This window comes from Phyllostomus hastatus, unplaced genomic scaffold, assembly GCF_019186645.2.
Source record: "Phyllostomus hastatus isolate PE091 unplaced genomic scaffold, TTU_PhHast_1.1 phas_scaffold_193, whole genome shotgun sequence".
NCBI lineage: Eukaryota > Metazoa > Chordata > Mammalia > Chiroptera > Phyllostomidae > Phyllostomus > Phyllostomus hastatus.
Genome location: NW_025334015.1, coordinates 3,832,501 through 3,851,935, shown reverse-complemented (window position 1 = coordinate 3,851,935; position 19,435 = coordinate 3,832,501). Strand labels below are relative to the sequence as shown.

At 38.6% G+C, this 19,435-nt stretch overlaps 1 protein-coding gene across 1 annotated transcript; it reads right to left on the bottom strand.

The window, feature by feature from the left end:
- Positions 1 to 780: 780 nt before the first annotated feature.
- Positions 781 to 909, bottom strand: LOC123832612 (thymosin beta-10-like). The gene is given in 1 exon segment (XM_045860363.1): positions 781 to 909. A coding segment is annotated over 1 exon segment (129 nt).
- Between the last annotated feature and the right edge of the window lie 18,526 nt (positions 910 to 19,435).

Here is a 19,435-nt window from a genome sequence, read left to right as displayed (position 1 = left end):
TCTCTGTTCAGCTCCCAGATATGACTCCCTTTCACTCTGTTTTTATACTCATTTCCCTTTCTTTTTTGCAGACTCCCTCACTAATTCTTGTACTTTTTAAAGTATATTTTATTCGTTTTTATTTTTAGAGAGAGGAAGGGAGGGAGAAAGAGGGAGAGAAACACTAATGTGTGGTTGCCTCTCACGTGCCCCCTACTGGTGACCTGTCCTGTAACTCAGGCATGTGCCCTGACTGGGAATTGAACAGGTGACTCTTTGGTTTGCAGGCCAGCACTCAAACCACTGAGCCATACCAGCCAGGTTCTCAGTAATTCTTTTAATCTTCAACTCTTGTACAGAGTTTTGTTTTTCTTTCATTGTTTTTTTTTTCTTCTTTTCTTTGGAATCGGCTCTTGGTCCCCTTTTTCTCCCTACTTCCCCTCCACTCCCTGAACACTCATAGAGTTTTTTTTAATCTTTCCTTTCTTTTTTCACTTTTAATTTTTCCTTTTGTGTTCTTCCACTTACTGTCTTCCCCATTCTCATCTTTAGTTTTTCTTATTTATTCTTTGTCACAAGGTGTGTTTTATTTTTATTAATTACACAAATAATTTTTACAATATCCCAGGGCAAACCAGAAAAATTGGCAGTTCCCCTCAGAGGCCCATGGCCAATGGCATGCGTGTGGAATGTCTGGGTTCACAGTGCAGTGTGTCCCTTGTGTCCATTTTGCAGGTAGCTTTTTCTCTACATCATGACTGGGGTCCCAAAGATATCAGGGGTGGGGAATCTCCTAGGTTCTTAAGAAATTTCACTTCACTTCTGATCAATGGTCTATTTGGTCGGCAGGGTGTCCTTCTGTGCCTCCGTCTTCTTCAGCTTGGCCTTATTGAAGCTGGCGATTTCTTCCATGTTTGGTTTGTCTGTCATTTTCTTAAAACAATCCTTAGCCTTGGCTGCTGAATTAAGGTCCTGCCTCCTACTCCTGTCACTGCAGCAAGAGACCTCATCTTTAGTTTTTATTCCACCTGCTCCATCACTTCATACCCTATATGGTCTCACATCCTCCTGAGTTCATCTTTGTTCATCTGCCTCTCTCCTTCCTGTTCTCTGAACATCAGCCTGTGCTGGTCACTTACAGTACACTATTCATTTTGAATGCCAGGTTTTGCAGAAGCTCTTGACAATAAACCAGCAAACGTAAAAAAAAATCCAAATTGTCCTGAAATAAGGGTGAGGGTCTCATTCACATTCCAAATGTGAGCTGTTTTATTCACTTAAATGCCTTGACCCCCACCTGTCTTACTTAATTCATCTTAGGAGCCTGGATCTCCTGCCGTGGAATAACAGTGAACATTGCCAGAACCCACCGAACAAATGTTCCTGGTCAGGAATTGGTAGTGTTGGGAAGTGCTTAACACAGGACCTTTGAAAGCCAGGAAGATGCTTGTCCTCTATACGGACTCCTGCTGAAAGCCTCCAGCACACACTGATTTAGTTCATGTTTATGCGGGGCCATTGCAAGGCCACCTTCTCCCCATTCTTGCTAATGTGCATATGCTCTGACTCCTACAGGAAGTATGGCCAGCTTTTATTCCTTGTTGACTTATTTTGCTAAGAATGAGTGTGAAAATTGAAGACTATTTTAATTTCAAGACTAAGTGATTCAAAGGTATTCTGGCACTTAAACACTATCTCAGCAAGTAAGGCTAAAAAAGCCCCAAAAGCTATCCAAGGAAGATCAGAATGGACAATAGCCTGGTAGGGTAGAACCACCCAGCGACCTGTCCCCTATATCTCAATAAAGACAAATTCACAAGAAAAACAAATCTGTGGCAAAAATAAAACACTAGGAAATTACTCCTTTCCTTAGCTCTGGTCTAGAATGTAGCCACAGTGGAAAGACAGTGCTCTCTCTAGGCCAGCCACTTTCCCCAGAGTTCACATTAGGCCTGATCATTTCTGCACTTTCTCTGTTTTCCAGTGACCTCTGTACTGCTCCAAGAGAGACAGTTGTTCCTAAGACACTCTGAAAGTCATTCAGAGTTCAACTTACATATAAAATACAACTGACAGAAATAGAGAATTGTTTTATCCCAAAGCACAATTCTTTGTCTAGAACTAGATCTAAAATTGATATAAGAAATGACATAAAGTCTTCTAGGAATAAAAGTCCCACCCACCTTGCTCTGACATCCAGCACGTCCTATGAGAGGCTGTGCTATAGGCCGTCAGGAAAAATGCATCACCCAGGCATACGGAGGCTTAGAGTAGATGTATGCATGATCAGTTCAGAGGTACACGTCTCGAGAAGTGTGTCTCTCAGCCACAGAACATAAGACTTGACTCAGGCAGCTGGAACATCCAGCCCCATTGTCTGTAATTGGCAGGGCCAAGAGACAGGTAGAATGTCTGTGAACATATTTTATTAACAGAGTGTATGAAGAAAAAGCAGGATATGATATAAATAATTAATCCTGGCGGACCAGAGAATGTTCTTCAGTTCCATGGACAGGTTTCCTTGAGGTCCATGAAAACCAGAAGTAGGTCAAATATAGGAATTTGGATTTCTAAAATAAAATAAAATTTTTGAAATGAAGACATGGCTTTAGAATAGCTTGAAGAACTTAATTTCATTCCAAATCCACCTATTTATTCTTTCTTGAAAAATATTCAATTTTTTTAATGTCCATCTATCACATAGGTTATAAAACTTGAAGGCAGGGACTTGATTACCAAAAAACCAATCAAACAAACAAACAAAAAACCTCACCAGAACTTTGCACATAGCATAGGTAAAAATATTCCTTGATTTTTACATGTGAAGTATCAGAAATGATGATTCAATTTCTCTCTCCAGGAGTACCCATAAACCAGCAGCCATCCCTGAGATGAAAGAGTAACCACACTGGGACCTGAGCTACGTGTTCCACATCCTAATGCTTCCCCATGTACTGTTCTCTCAAGAAGCAGGAAAGAAGCAGGGTTCTTTCTGAGCCATGTATCTGCCCTGAAAAAATCAGCACTCTCTCTGTTTTCTGTTCCCATTCCCCTCTGGAGTATCTTGGGTGAGAACTAATGACAGGAGTCACACTGAACAGCTAGAGAAAAAGGGTCACCCAGTAATCTTACAGGTGGGTACAATGTCTTTCCCCCAGTTTCCCACCATTAGTGACTGGAGCCCTGGCTCTGACCCCATAAGGAACATAAATTCCATATCCTGTGGCTGAAGGGTACACAGATATACACAGAGCCCTGTATATCTAAATTGGGGAAGACCATGTCCAGTTGGCGGTGGGTCTTTTCAGCATCCTGAGGCACAGTAATTCCATTGAAAGACCATGAAAAATTCTTATCAGCATCTGAACAAAGCAAAGGGGACATTGCCTTTTTAAATTTTTTATTTTTTTATTTTTTCATTCTCATGTCCCAGGAGGAGCACACACTTGCCAAAAATTTTCTTTGCATTAAGTCCTTCGGGTCTTGTATTTAAAAGCCCATTCACCACTTCTGTTATGTAGCTATTTACTAAACCATCTTACATGTTAAGAAATATCTTTCACCTGGCTAAGGCTGAATTAGAGCCAGAAAGTGGGGTTGGGTTAAATCAGGGACAGTAGTAGAGAATACAGGGCTGTTATAGTGAGCTTCTAGGAGAAAACAAAATCTGTCTTTAGATGCACTCCTGAATTGAGGTTGAGTGATTCACTTCTGCTGACCTAAGGGGATTATTCTCCCTTCTAGGGAGAATAATCAACTAATGTCCTGGGAACGTGATGGAAAGATTCGGTTAAGCAATTTAGTCAGCAAGACCCCCATACCTCTTTCTAACAGAATGAGTGTTTAATAGGTCAATAGTGTGAGCCTCACAAAATGCCCCCTGATCCCAGGCTTAAATAGAAACTTGACAATAACAACCCTGTCCTTTCTGTAACAACTTTCTATCTTCACTCATTTATCCTGGAATCTATCTATTCATCTGAACATCTAGAAAGAACCATGCATTGTGGGAGGCTCTGAGTCAATAAAGCATGGTGTTGACCTGGGTTTGACTCCTAACTTCTGTATTTATTGTCTGAGATACCTTGGCTAAATCACACAATTAACCTGAGCCTAACTTTTTTAAACTATAGCAAATAATTAATAACACTTGCCTCACATTTAAGGTTGCTGTATTTAAAGCAGTTATATATGCAATGCCTTATAAGTACCAAAAAAAAATACCATTGTGATTCTCAAGATATAGTTTCCAGTCCCAGAGAGCTTACAGCCCTGGGGTCTCTGGCCAGAAGAACAAATAAATGACAGGAGCCAATTGCCAGACATGCAGATTTCTTGCCTTTGCAACAGAATGTATTTGGAATATTTTCTAAATTCCTGCTCCTGCCCAAGCCATATCCCAAATAACCAGAAGGTAAATTTGCAGGAACATGAGATCATGTAGAATTCAAACAATTATTTCACTTTTTCTCATGTGTAGTACAAGTTATTTTTGCAAAGCATGTTAAAATCATTTCCATGGAAACTACTTCATCATGTAGGACTCCCCTCACTGATACTGCAGTGGAATTTTACTATTGATATCTTTTGGGGAAAAAACCCAACAACTACGAGTGGATGTGCATGGGCAGTTGTATGTGTTTTCAGTAACACACACATAGTCCTCCTAATGCACCTTTTACTTAGAGGTTTGACAAAGCAGATTGCTTGTTGCTGAAGAGAGCATGACATCACTGTCATCATGTGCATTAGCAAAGGTTCCATAGTATTGAAGGCTATTTTAGCATTCAAGCAGGTTAACAAGAAGAAAGGGTTGGATGCAGTGGTGAGTTAAAGATAGAGATGAGTCAGTGGGTGGCACAGGGTCACCATCGATGAGGAAATAAAAGATGAATCAGGATGAATTTGGGGGAAAAACAGCCCTGGAGGCCAGTTTCAACTACCAATGCCTAGCATGAAAAAATAATGGCACTGTGTTACCTAAAATATTCCTTAAGCCTAAAGCTCTCTTTCTTCTTGCCCACCCTCCCCAGCTTGCTTGGCACACTGCTCCTTTCTCACATCACATGTACACACACATGCACACACACATCTATTAACATATACTCAATTTAAGTCTCAAATATTCATTGATAATTTACTGTGCACCAAGTATTCAGAGAAGTTCAAAAATTGGAAAGGTAAAGCTCATACCCACAAATAATTTTAAAGCTAAAAGGAAAGGCAGAAAAGTATACAAATGGTGGATAGGCAAATCCAGGTAAAATTTTACAGAATGGCAATCTAACACAATAATATACAACCTTAGTCAACTCAGCTTCCAATGTTTTAGTTCCCTCATCTATAAATTGGCAGAAAATATACATGAAATGTTTTCAAGGAGTTAATAAAATTCTTCTAAAGAGCTATTCAAATATAAGGGACAGGTACACACATGTTCTGCAGAAGTCATTAGTGGAAGTCTAATTGTGGAGGGTGTAATTGAGATGGGTCCTACATCCCAAAACCAAATAAAGATACTACAAAGAAAGAAAATTATAGTCCAATATCCCTGATGAACATAAATGCTAAAACAAAACAAACAAAACAAAACAAAACAAAACAAAACAAAATATTAGCAAATTAGACCCAGAAATATTAAAAAGATCATACAGTATGATCAGGTGGGATTTATTCTGGGGATGCAACTCTGATACAATATACACACATCAATAAATGTGATATACCACATAAAAATGAAAGATAAACACTGCATTATTATATCAATAGATGCAGAGTAAGCATTTCACAAAATCCAGCACCCATTTATGATAAAAACTTTCAGCAAAGTAGAAATAGAGGGAATATACTTCAACATAATAAAAACCATATATGATAAACCCACTGCCAGCATCATACTGAGTGGGCAAAAATTACAAACATTTCCCTTAAGAGGAATCAGGAAAAAGACAAGGATGTTTGTTTTCTCCATTCTTACTCAACAACTGGAAGTTCTAGCCACAGCAATAAGACAAGAAGAGGAAACAAAAGGTGTCCAAATTGGAAAGGAAGAAGTAAAACTGTCATTATTTACAGGTGACATGACACTGTATACAGAGAACTCTCAATATTCCACCAAAAACTTGTAGAATGATAAATTAATTTAGTAAAGTAGCAGAATACAAAATAAATACCCAGGAATCAGTTGCATTTTTATATACCAATTATGAACTATCAGAAAGGGAAACTAAGAAAACAACCCCATTCACAACTGATTAAAAAAATAAAGTACCTAGTAATAAATTTAACCAAGGACATAAAAGACCAGTATTCAAAAAATTATGACACTGAAGGAAGAAATTGAAGAAGATACAAATAAATGGAAGTATATACTGTGTTCATGGATAGGAAAATTAGCATCATTAAAATGTCTTTACTACCCGAAGCAATTTATAGATCCAACACAATTCCTATCAATATACCAATGGTATATTTCACAGAACTAGAACAGATATTCCAAAAATGTTATATAGAACCCCAAAAGACCCTAAATACCACAACAATCTTGATAAAGAAGAACAAAGTTGGAGGAATCATACTACCTGATATCAAACTATCATGCCAAACCATAGCACACAACAGCATGGTACTGTGATAAAAAAAAGAGACAGATAGATCAATGGCAAAGAACAGAGAACCAAGAAATAAACCCATGCCTTTATACTCAATTAATATTTGACAGAACAGACAAAAATATACAGTGGGGTAGAGATAGTCTATTCAATAAATAGTACTGGGAAATTTAGACAGATAAGTGGAAAAAAAAAAGAAACTAGACCACCTTCTTACACTACACACAAGAATAAACTCAAAATGGATTAAGCAGTTAAATGTTAGACTTGAAACCATAAAAATTCTGGAAGAAAACATAGGTAGTAAAATCTTAGATAGTCTCTCATAGCAATATTTTTCCAATATATCTCCTCAGGCGAGGGAAACAAAAATAATAATAAAATTGGACTACATCAAACTAAAAAGCTTTTGCACAGCAAAGAAAACCATAAACAAAATGAAAAAGACAACACACTGAATAGGAGAAGGTATTAACCAATTACATATCTGAGAAGAGGTTAACATCCAAAATTCATAGAGAACTTAAAAAACTAAAAAAATAATAATAAATCCAAAACAAAATGGAAAAAAACCCAAGCAATCTAATTTAAAAATGAACAAAGGACCTGAATAGACACTTCTCCAAAGAGGACATACAGATGGCCAATATACATATGAAAAGATGTTCAACATCACTAAGCATCAGAGAAATGCAAATTAAAACCACAATGAAATATCACCTCACATCTGTCAGAATGTCTATCATCAATAAGTCAGCAAACATTGAGTATTGGTGAGGATGTAAAGAAAAGGGAACACTTGCCCTGGCTGGTATGGTTCAGTGGATTGAGTGCAGGCCTGTGAACCAAAGGATTGCTGGTTCAGTTCCCAGTCAGGGTACAGGCCTGGGTTGTAGGTCAGGTCTCCAGTATGGGGTGTGCAAGAGGCAACCACATTGATGTTTCTGTCCCTCTCCTTCTTTCTCTCTTCTCCTCTCTTTAAAAATAAATAAACAAATTTAAAAAAGGGAGCCCTTGTTCACTGCTGATGGGAATGCAGATTGGTGCAGCCACTGTGGAACACAGTATGCAGTTGCCAAAAAAAATTAAAAAATTAAACTTCCTTATGACCCCAAAATTCCATTTCTAGTGATATAGCCAAAAAAACCCAAAAGACTAATTCAAAAGTACATATGTGCTCCTATGTTCATAGTGGTGTTTTTTTAAATTTATATTTTATTGATTATGTTATTACAGTTGTCTCACTTCCCCCCTCACTCCCCTCCACCCTGCACCCCGCTCCCACCCACATTCTCTTGTTTAGTTCATGTCCATGTGTCATAATTATAAGTTCTTTAGCTTCTACATTTCCCATACTATTCTTACCACCCCCTGTCTATTTTCTATCTACCATTTATGCTACTTATTCTCTGTACCTTTTCCCTGCTTTCTTCCTCCCACTCTCCTGTTGATAACCCTCCATATGATCTCCATTTCTGTGGTTCTGTTCCTGTTCTAGTTGTTTGCTTTGTTTTTTTGTTTGTTTGTTTTAGGTGTGGTTGTTAATAATTGTGAGCTTGCTGTCATTTTACTATACACGTTTTTTATCTTCTTTTTCTTCGATAAGTCCCTTTAACATTTCATAAAATAAGGGCTTGGTGATGATGAACTCTTTTAACTTGACCTTATCTGGGAAGCACTTAACTGCCCTCCCATGCTAAATGAAAGCTTTCCTGGATAGAGCAATCTTGGATGTAGGTCCTTGCCTTTCATGACTTGGAATACTTCTTTCCAGCCCCTTCTTGCCTGCAAGATTTCTTTTGGGAAATTAGCTGATAGTCTTATCAGAACTCCTTTGTAGGTTACTGTCTCCTTATCTCTTGCTGCTTCTAGGATTCTCTCCTTCATTTTTACCTTGGCTAATGTAATTATGATGTGCCTTGGTATGTTCCTCCTTGGGTCCAACTTCTTTGGGACTCTCTGAGCTTCCTGGACTTCCTGGAAGTCTATTTCCTTTGCCAGAATGGGGAAGTTCTCCTTTTTTATTTGTTCAAATAACTTTTCCAGTTGTTGCTCTTCCTCTTCTCCTTCTGGTATCTCTATAATCTGGATATTGGAATGTTTAAAGAAGTCCTGGAGGTTCCTAAGACACTTCTCATTTTTTTGAATTCTTGATTCTTTATTCTTTTCTGATTGGATGTTTCTTTCTTCCTTCTGGTCCAATCCATTGATTTGGATTCCAGTTTCCTTCCCATTGCTATTGGTTCCCTGTACATTTTCCTTTATTTCTCTTATTGTAGCCTTCATTTTTTCATCTAATTTGTGACCAAATTCAACCAGTTCTGTGAGCATCCTTGTTACCAATGTTTTGAACTGTATATCTGATAGGTTGGCTATCTCTTCATCACTTAGTTGTATTTTTTCTGGAGCTTTGATCTGTTCTTTCATTTGGACCATTATTTTTATCTTGATGTGCCTGTTATGTATGAGGAGCAGAGCCTTAGGTGTTCACCAGGGTGGGGCAACCCAGTCACTGGGTTTTGATGCTGTATGTGGGGGAGGGGTCAGAAAGGGAACAATGGTGCTTGCTCCACTCTCTGCTGGATTCTAGTCACTTACCATGCTTCCCACAAGCAAATTGGGCCCTTCTGGTGCTAATTCCCATGTGGGCGGGTTTGTATACAATCCAGGACCGTGTAGGTCTCTCCAACGAACTCTCCTGTGGGGCTGGGAGTCTCTCCTGGCACCTCAACCCCCACAGGTGTTTTTAATCAGTGTTTTGAGGCTTTATTTCCATGTACTGGGACCCCGGACTGTGTGGTCTGTCTTGCTCCCCAGTTTCACGTGGTTTATCCATGCTCAAATGTGGGACCACCCAGTCCACCAGCCACCTTGTGTGCCATGCCCCTTCACAATCTGCCGCTTTGCCGGGTCCACCAGTGCCTGCCTTGCCATGACCCCTCTCCTCCTGGCTGCCCGACTCCTCCCCTCCTATTGGTCTGGATGAATGTGTCTACTTTCACTCCTTGGTTGCTGGACTTCCATACAGTTCAATTTTCTGTTGGCACTGGTTGTTTTTTGTTTCTAAATTGTTGTTGTCCTCATTTTGGTTGTGCGAGGAGGCACAGTGTGTCTACCTACACCTCCATCTTGGCCGGAAGTTTATTGTAAGTCTCCATAGTAGTGTTTTTTACAATGGCTGAGAGTTGGAAACAGACTAAGTGCTCATCAGTAGGTGAGTGGATTTAAAAAAGCTCCAATACATTTACACAATGGAATACTACTCAGACATAAAAAGAAGGAAATCTTATCCTTTGTGACAGCATGGATGGACCTGGAGAGCATTATGTTAATGAAGTAAGCCAGTCAAAGAAAGACAAGTACCAAATGATTTCACTTATGTGGAGTCCAATGAACAAAATAAATTCATTAACAAAATATAAACACACTCATAGATGCAGAAAACAGACTTGTAGCTGTCAGAGGGGAGGGTGTCAGGAGCTGGGTGAAAAATGTGAATGAATTAAGTAAAAAAAAACCCTCATAGACACAGATAACAGTATGGTGATTAGCTGAAAGAAAGGGGGCAGAGAGGTAGGAGAGGGTACAGGGGAAACAAATGGTGATGGAAGGAGACAATACAATATATTGATGATGTATTATAGAATTGTGCAACTGAAACCTGTATAATTTTATTAATCAGTCAATATCACCCCGATGAATTCAATTTGAAACAGCAAAACATAATTCATTAAGCAAACCCTGACAAAGTGAAAGGAAAAATAGACAAATTGATGAATATATTTGCAAATTGAGACACATTTTCCCAGTAACTGATAGAAAACACATACATGAAATCAATAGGGATATAGAAACTTACACAAGTCTGTTGCTGATGTGACCTAAATTGACATTTACAGACCACTGTATCACACAACTGCAGAGCACACATTAGTCACAAGGGTACATATAACCTTCCCCCAAAAGACTACACATTGGATTGCTAAACAAATATCAATGCATGGAAGAGCAACCAAGTCTGAAGAGTCTGTTCTCTATGCACAATAGTGCTAGTTTACAAATCAATGACAGCAATGCATTTTATAATTAACATTTAAAAATTAAATAACACCCTTATAAATAAACTGTGAGTCAAAAGACACACTAAGAAGAAAGTTAGAGAACATTTTGAATACATGAAAATGCCATAAACATCACCATGTGCGGTTTGCTAAATAGAAGCTTGTTATTTACGTGCTGAATTAAAAATAAAGCAGTTCAAAATAAATTATCTAATTTCTACCTTAAAAACTTGGAAAAATTAGCTTAAACTAAAATATCTAAAGTGGGGACCCAAGAAATGTGATTTTTCATTGCTATAGTTCCCAGACTGCACAGATAAAGGATCTGAGAGGTCTCCACAATGCCAAGATAAGTACAATCTTAATTTGGCAATCCCATATCAGCTGATGGCAGGGAGAGTCCTCATAAGGAAGATGCAATTTCCATCACTTTACAGGAATAATTAGCCACAAGCTTATGAAAAATAGAAAACATAGTGATGCCATGCAGAACAGCGCCGGGGGAAGAAAGATAACCTAACATTCCCATCTGATCTGAAGGAGACTTAGTAGACAGCCCAGGCTCATCCAGCACTGCGGGATCAACTCCCAGTGGAACCCCCTGGCCGGCCCCGCCCCTCCTGCTCACAGGACAGTCACAGGTGTGCAGTAAACGTGGTCTGCACACTGTGAACACACTCCTCATTCTTCCAGTGCAGGCCTGCATGCACAAGGCTCAAAATAGCATGTATGAGTTTGAATATCATTTTCATAGATTTAGAATTACTTTAAAACTTTTTTTACATTTTAAAGTTTAGTGTGTGATATTGAAGAATACAAAATACATAAGAATAATACCATGGTTACCTTGTGAACTTATCACTCAGCTTAAAAAATGAAACATAGTCTACTACTCATCCATAAAAAAAGATGGAAATCTTATTTTTTGTGACAGCATGGATGGATCTGGAGAACATTATGCAAAGTGAAATAACCCAGGCAGAGAAAGACAAATACCATATGATCTCATTCATATGTGGTATCTAGTGAACAAAAGAAAGTAACATAGATACAATGAACAGACTGACAGTTATCAGAGGGGAGGGGTTTGGGGAGCTGGGTAAAAATGGTGAAGGGACTGAGCAACACACACACACGCACACACACATACACACCCCTCACAGATGCAGACAACAGTATGGTGATTAAGAGAGGGAAAGGGGTGGGGGAGGTAGGAGAGAGTAAAAGGGGGATGAATGGTGATAGAAGGTGACTTGACTTGGGGTGAAGAACACAATAAAATATGGAGATGATGTATTATAGAAAAAAGTATTGTCATCATAGTTAAATTCCTGATCAAAAACCTTTATATAATTCATCTTCCCCAAAACTAATATCATTCTAAGTCATGTTATAATGCTATTCACCACACATAAAAATTCATTTTAAATTTTATATGAATTCTATTATGTTTTCTGAAACTTGTTTTTTTTTCCACTTAGTGTGTTTAGGTATTCATGCATGTGGACACAAGTAACTATTTTTATTAATTTTTCATAGATTTATAGTGTCTCATTTCATAACACGACAGTTTATTTCTCTAAAGCCAATAGAATGTACTTGTCAATTTTTACTATGTAACGAAGTATCTCAAAATCTCAATTGCTTCCCACAATACAATCATGTGGTGTATAACAATGTTTCAGTCAACAATAGCCCAACAATATACCGTGGTGTTTCATAAGACTATAACAGAGCAGGAAAATCTCTATCGCCTGGCGTAACCACTCTGACATCACAGCACGACGCGTTGCTTACGCGTGTGCGGTGGTGCTGGTGTATACAAGCCTGGTGTGCTGCTGGCTGTCTAGTGCAGAAAATTACAGCCGTAGGCTGCACCATCTGTGAAAAGACACTTTAGGTTGTTTGCACATGATGAAATTGCCTACGGACACATTTCTCAGAACTAACCCTGCTGTTAAGTGTATTCACGTTCACTCTCAAAAGTATGCAAGACAGTTTGTGACTCAACCAATGGAGGCTGGGTTGGTCAGCCTGGGTTCCAGGCCTCTGTTAAGGTACTGGTCTGCCCTGAGGTTGAAGAGGCTGTACAGACCCATTTTTCTCAGGAAAGACCACTGGAGTAGAAGAAGCTGAGCCAAATGGTAAAAGCAGAATCAATGGTCTCTATTGACCATTCATGCGCTGCAATTCCAGGGTTCAGAGGGGGTTCAGATCAAGCATCATAGACACAGACAATGGCAAAGTGATGGCCAGAGGGCAGGGGGGATGCTGGGAAGGTGGGGTAAGGGGGAGAAAGTGGGCATATCTGTAATAGTGTAAACAATAAAAATAAACTGAAAAAAGCATGATACATTGCTGCTTTAGTGAGAGAAGTTACAAAGCCACATATGAAAGATGATGTGTATATAATTTCAATACAAGTAGTTGAGTAAAGAATCAAGAGCAAAGCTTACCTACAGAGAAATCTCATATGCTGCTTGTGAGGGTGTGAATGGAAGGTCCACTGAAGAGGAAAGACACTGCTGTCTAGTGATCATAAAGAAGACATGATCTACAAGCAAGCTGTGTGTTCTGAAGTAATATTACAACCTAGAGAAACTCTCACACTCACACTAGTGTTTTTTAATAGAAAAACACATCTATTTATTATTTCAAGTAATCCTCCAAAAAACGCATTTGGGTGGGATTTTAATTCCCAATTTATACATAAGAAAACTGCAGACCAGCTAAGGAATGATAGATTTGGGACCTGAGGGTCAAGGCTTTTGACCCTATAGCTAATAATAACTGCCTACCTGCCATATCACCTTAAGAGGGCTATAAGCAAAGTAATTCTCCTGTAAAAACTTATTTGAAGGATAAATCAAGTGACTTTTCCTGGTCCTTAGTTTAAAAGTAAAGTCATGCATCACATAATGATATTTCAGTCAACACGGACTACATACAGGATGGTGGTCCCATAAGGTCACAATGAAGCAGTAAATCTACTGTAACTTAGTGACATGGTAGCCACTGAAAGTTACAGCACAGTTCATTACGTGTTGTAGTTGTGTTAGTGTAAACAACTTACTGCCCTGCCAGGTGTATAAAAATATACCCTATGCAGTTATGCAAAGTATGCGATACCTCACTATGGTAATAAACATTATGTTATTGGTTTATGTATTTACTACTCTATGTATTTGGTACTTTTTATTTTTTAATTACAGTTGACATTCAATGTTATATTAGTTTAAGGTGTACAGCACAGTGGTTAGACATCTATATTACTTACAAAGTGCCCACTCTCATAAGACTATTACCCACATGGCACCATATGTACTCATTACATGATTATGGAATTTATTCCCAATGATACTTTTGAAATTCCTGTGGCTATTTTGTAACTGTCAATTTGTACTTCTTAATTCCTTCAACTCTGTAACCCAGGCCCCCAAATCCTATCTTGTCTGGCAGTGATCAGTTTGTTCTCTGTATGTGTAAATATGTTTCCATTTTGTTTGTTCATTTACTTTGTTTTTAAGATTCCACAAATAAGTTAAACAATATGGTATTTGTCTTTCTTTGTCTGATTTATTTCATTTAGTATAATACCCTGTAGGTCTATCCATGTTGACACAAATTATAAGATTTCCCTTGTTTTTATGAAAGAGTAGTATTCCACTGTATAAATCTTCTTCCTCTTCTTCTCCCCCTTCTTCTTCCTCCTCCTCACTCAAAGACATTGTTTTTCATTGCTTTGGGAGAGAGAGAAACATCAAAAAAGAAGCATCAGTTGGTTGCCTCCCATATGATCCCAGCCCAGGAATTATACATGCTCTGACTGGAAATCAAACCCACAACCTTTTGGTTATGAGATGATGCTCCAACCAATAGAGCCACACCTGCCAGGGCTACCTCATCTTCTTTATCCAGTCACAAATGATACAGTTAAAACTCAACTAGGTAATTTTTCAGAAGCTTTTAATCTCTTTCATCCAAAAGCTCTCCCTGGAGTGCTCTACTCCTTTTGGTAAACATGACCCTCCTCTTGTCTCTGGAGAACCTCACATATTCTTGCTAAGGAGGAACGGTGCTTTTCTCCTGTCAGAGGAAGGAGCTGAATGAGAAGCCTTGTATGGGACCCCAAAGCAATATGTGTTGAGTAATGGATCACAGTGCAACCCTAGCAGAGCCTGTCTCCTCAAACCATCAGAATGTTCTCTTCGACCACATTCTGCCCCAGCTCCCAGACCATAGCCTTCTGCTGTCTTCATGCTGGGTCAAACTGGTAAGACTCTGCTCAGCATTCTCTGGCAGTGTGCCAGGATAGACTCATAAATCCTGGCTTACCAGCTCTGGAATCCTGTCTGATTCAGTGTGAACAGCCAGCACAGTGGAGAATGAGGGCCAGCTCCCACCTTTCAGCGCTCCCATCTCTAGTGATTTTGCCCTGGGAGAAAGTTCCTGGAAGAGCAATGCCCTGGAAATGTGAATCACAAAGGTGTCCTTCCAGTGGGGAGGTCTGGTGGGGCAGGCAGGCCTCGGCTCCCTTGAGGGTCTAATGTCCATTTTAAAAACAATCAGGATCACCTGCCAAACCAATAATTGAGCTACAGCTAAGATTCAGAACCTTGATCTTTATCAGACAAACTTTATTCCTGAAACTCAACTAAATTCTTCTTAGGTGAAAAGAAAGAACAAATTAGAGATCAGCCTGGGTTTGTGCCCAAAGAAAGGGAGCTCACAAAGAGAACAAAGTGACTCACCCAGACACTAGACACCCCTCACTAGCAACTTAAAATCCAAAGTAAATACACTTCCCTGGGGGTAAAAACAAGGAGAAAATAACCTTGAGAGTATGTCCAGAGATGGGTTCTGTGTGTTTTTGGTTTAAGGTAGGAGGCAAAAAAGGCATAAAAGCGTACTTGTGGGAACAGTGTACTCCTAGGAAGTACGCTCCTAGGAAATTGGGTGTGCAATAATGCTGACACCCAGTGTTCCTCTGTCAGAGACTTGCAGGGACTTTGAGGGGTGGCTTGGAGTAAAGTTAAGAAATGAGATAACCCTACATGGTGTCAGGCCCATTGGAGATACTGAGCAACGGTCTCTTGCAAGACACATCAAGGAGATCCAGAATCAAGTACCAGTGTGCTTACCCTTCCGACAATGGCTTCGGAATGATCTTCTGGAAGTGACTCATGCCTGAGAGCTGGGCCAGGAGGAGGTAGCTGGGAGTACAGTAGGTGATACATGTTATGATGAAGCAGCTCTGATTGGGTGTTTATCTCCACATACCACCTGGGAGTACAGAATGAGTTAATAGTCACTGATTACTAAGAAAGATAAGCCAGGGCTTAGGAAGTGGAAAAGTTGTATAGAGGTTCAAAGATGCAGTTTATTTTTTAAATAACTGAACTGAGATGTGAGTAATTAGAACAAAAATACACCAGTACTTTCCAAATTCACAATTACCAAAGAAGCTCTATTAATTTTTAGCCGTAGTGTTCTGAGAATAATGATAAATGCCAGTTTCTCAAGTAATTTACAGTATTCCACAGTCTCATGAGGATATAGGGAGGCAGCTCAGAGCTCTTCTAAGACAATGTGGAGGTGGCAAAAGATTGCCAGGATTAGATTGTTCATAGAATCTTAATCTCAATGCCATGGATGTAAACACTTCCCATTTGGGAAAAAGAGGAAGGTTTATAAAAGGCAGTATGTAGTAACTTAGATGTCTCCATGAGGTCACCAAGTCACTGTAATATTTGAGTAAAAAAATCCCTCCACCCTCCTTTCAGGGGTGCCCAACCCATGGCCTGTAGGCTACATGTAGCCCAGGATGGCTTTGAATGCAGCCCAACACAAAATAGTAAATTTACGTAAAACATGAGATTTTTTTTGTGATTACATGTCACAAGGTATTTAATATGTGGCTCAGGACAACTCTTCTCCCAACTCTAGTGTGGGCCAAAGATGCAAAAAGGTTGGACATCCCTGCTCTATATCAGTCGCTGCACAATTTTGAATGCCCAGCCATCCACACTATGGTGAATTTTCAAGAAACATGTTCCCATGATTTATTTGAATCTCTGGTTTTCTCTTTCTATGGAATGTTTTCTTCCTACAGTTTTTCTATTTTAAAATTTTCTCTGCTTATCTCTGAATTCTGACATGCTGAACATGAAATAATAATATCCTCAACATGGAATATAGTTGCTTTCCTCAAAACACAAGCATATAAGCCAATTACGTGCAGAGAATTTTACTGAGGATGTGGGACTCTCAGAGGAGAATTACAATTTAGCTGAACTGTCAATGATGTCTAGACCTGTAGAGACTTTTTATGTTTATTTGAGCCAAACTGGTGACAATTGTTGGGAAGCAAGATTGAAGTGGAGAATGATAGTTTTGTAGCTTATTTTATATATTAAAATCAAAGGAAGAGTTGTAAGAAGGGTTGCATGACATGTATTGGTGGTAGGTTGAGGGGACGGGGAAAGCAAAGTGGGAAAATCTCTGGGATTTAATAAAAGTAGAACAAAGATGCACACTTTTCTTTTTTTACATTGGTGGGTACAGAATTGTTAATAATAACACTTGCAGTACATATAAACAATCTGAGGAAGAGGATAACAACGAGGAATTTGTGGTTTTGTGCTCTGTGCTCTGGGGTATGGCTGTACTCTGAGGGGTCTGGAAAATGTGGATTATTCTACCAACCTGAGGGTATGTTGCCATAGATACAAAAAGATAATGGACAAGCTTACCTAAGGTAAAAAGAAAAGGTGAAGAAAGATACAGGCCTTGGATATGACTGCATATCATGACTCACTTTTAGTTAGAAATGTTTATATTCAGAACCTCCTATTGAATATGTGGTTACTTTAGGTCTTTGGGTTTGTCGGGCCTGACATGCAGGTCTTCCCTGAGCTTTTTAGGTTCACCTGTGGCCTCTTTTTTAATCTACACTTTCCCCTTTGGTTAGAAGTCAAACCAAAGCATGCATTGATGACCAACCCTTCATTTAGATAATGTGGTTCCATGGTGCTAGAAAGTCTCATTTCTAGGAAGTCTTTGTGTCATAATTTGTCTTGTTGAAATATACCATTTGATATGGATAGGACAGTAGAAAGTCAAGGCCAAATTTTTCTCAAAAGGTAAAGGTAGGAAAATGGGAGGCAGTCAGGACTTATAGGTCTTTATTAAGGAAAGAAAGGAAAGAAAGAAAGAGAAAGAAAGAAAGAAAGAAAGAAAGAAAGAAAGAAAGAAAGAAAGAAAGAAAGAAAGAAAGAAAGAAAGAAAGAAAGAAAGAGCTATGGATTATTTCTAACCAGTAAACAATTATAATCCAAGTTTTGCTTTCCATCTTTTTGTATTTTGCATCTGGCATAACATGTACATATAGCTTGAAAAAGCACACCGTATACGTCTTTGTTTTCCCAAACTAACCATGAGATGGGTTCCCATTTACTGATATTATTATTATTATTCATTTTAATATGGCCCATTTACTTCTCATTGGAAGTACTCAAGTGTCACTTATTATTAATCTGATTCCTGCTAGTTGTGCAATTGGGAACTGGAACTTTAAGATTTAATTGGAGTCAAGGCTGGAAGAACAGAATGGTGCAAATTACAATTACTGTATAAAAATTTCCAGAGACCAGGAGCACAGTACAAGTTTCATAAGTAAATTTCCTATGTCTCAGCAGCCATTATAGAGGGCCATATATTTTTTTTAATGGCCACTTCAGCTTCCATCTGAATTAATATAGTTAGTAGTCTTTGTTGGGTAAGGAGATTAGCACATTCTCATAATTACAGTCTAGCATTTATACATAAAATTTCTTTCTCCATATTCCTTTTCCATTAACTTTCTACAACTTACCTTATTCTTCTTAGTTTGTCTTTGTACCCACAGAAACAATGAACTTATGAGAACAAGCTACTTCTTTTTAACTTCTCTCAGAAGTACACACATCCCTTTTCTTTCTTGCGCAAGGATATTATTCTAAATTTCAAAACAGAAACCAAAAAAAAAGTATTACTGATAATGCAAAAATTGTCTTATACCTACCGTCAGCAATTATTAACAAGCTATATAAGAACAAAGTTAGAGAAAAGCAAAGATTTAACTATTGTTATGATTATTAGTAGACAGGTAATGACAATAAAGCAAATGGTTTTTAAGCTCAACATCAGTGTGTAAGTACACAGGCCTTGTCGATGTCTAGGGATAGCTGGCTCTCTCTGATTTTGGTGGCTTCTCATCCTCAAGAAAGCTTTGATCTCCACTGTAGGCAGAGACAAGTGTCAGAGACAGGGGTAGATGTCCATTTGCAGTTATGCACCTGGTAAAAGTCCTTCTAAGGAAGTTGGAGAAAGCCTTTAATTGGTATATTTTTCAATGGATAAAATCTCCTGGTTGTAAGTCATGGTCTTTGACCTTTTTTTGTCTCTTAGGAGCATACTGTGAATCAATTATTAATTTATCAATTTCTTTAAGCTGGTTAATAAATCCCTGATAATAATAAAGAATGTCTCCCATTAGTAAGGTTGGTTTATATGTCCCTTTATCCAGATGTACAGAGTGACCAGTGACTAATGAGGAGAAAGGTTATGTTTACCAAAAGGAGTAGAGCACTCTAGGGAAAGCTTTTGTGCAAAAGAGATTAAAAGCTTCTGAAAATTTATCTAGCTGAGTTTTAATTGCACCATTTGTACCTCCCACCAGTCCACAGGACTGGCATGTTAAGCACAACAAAAATGCTATAGAATAAGCCAAATATTACTAATGAA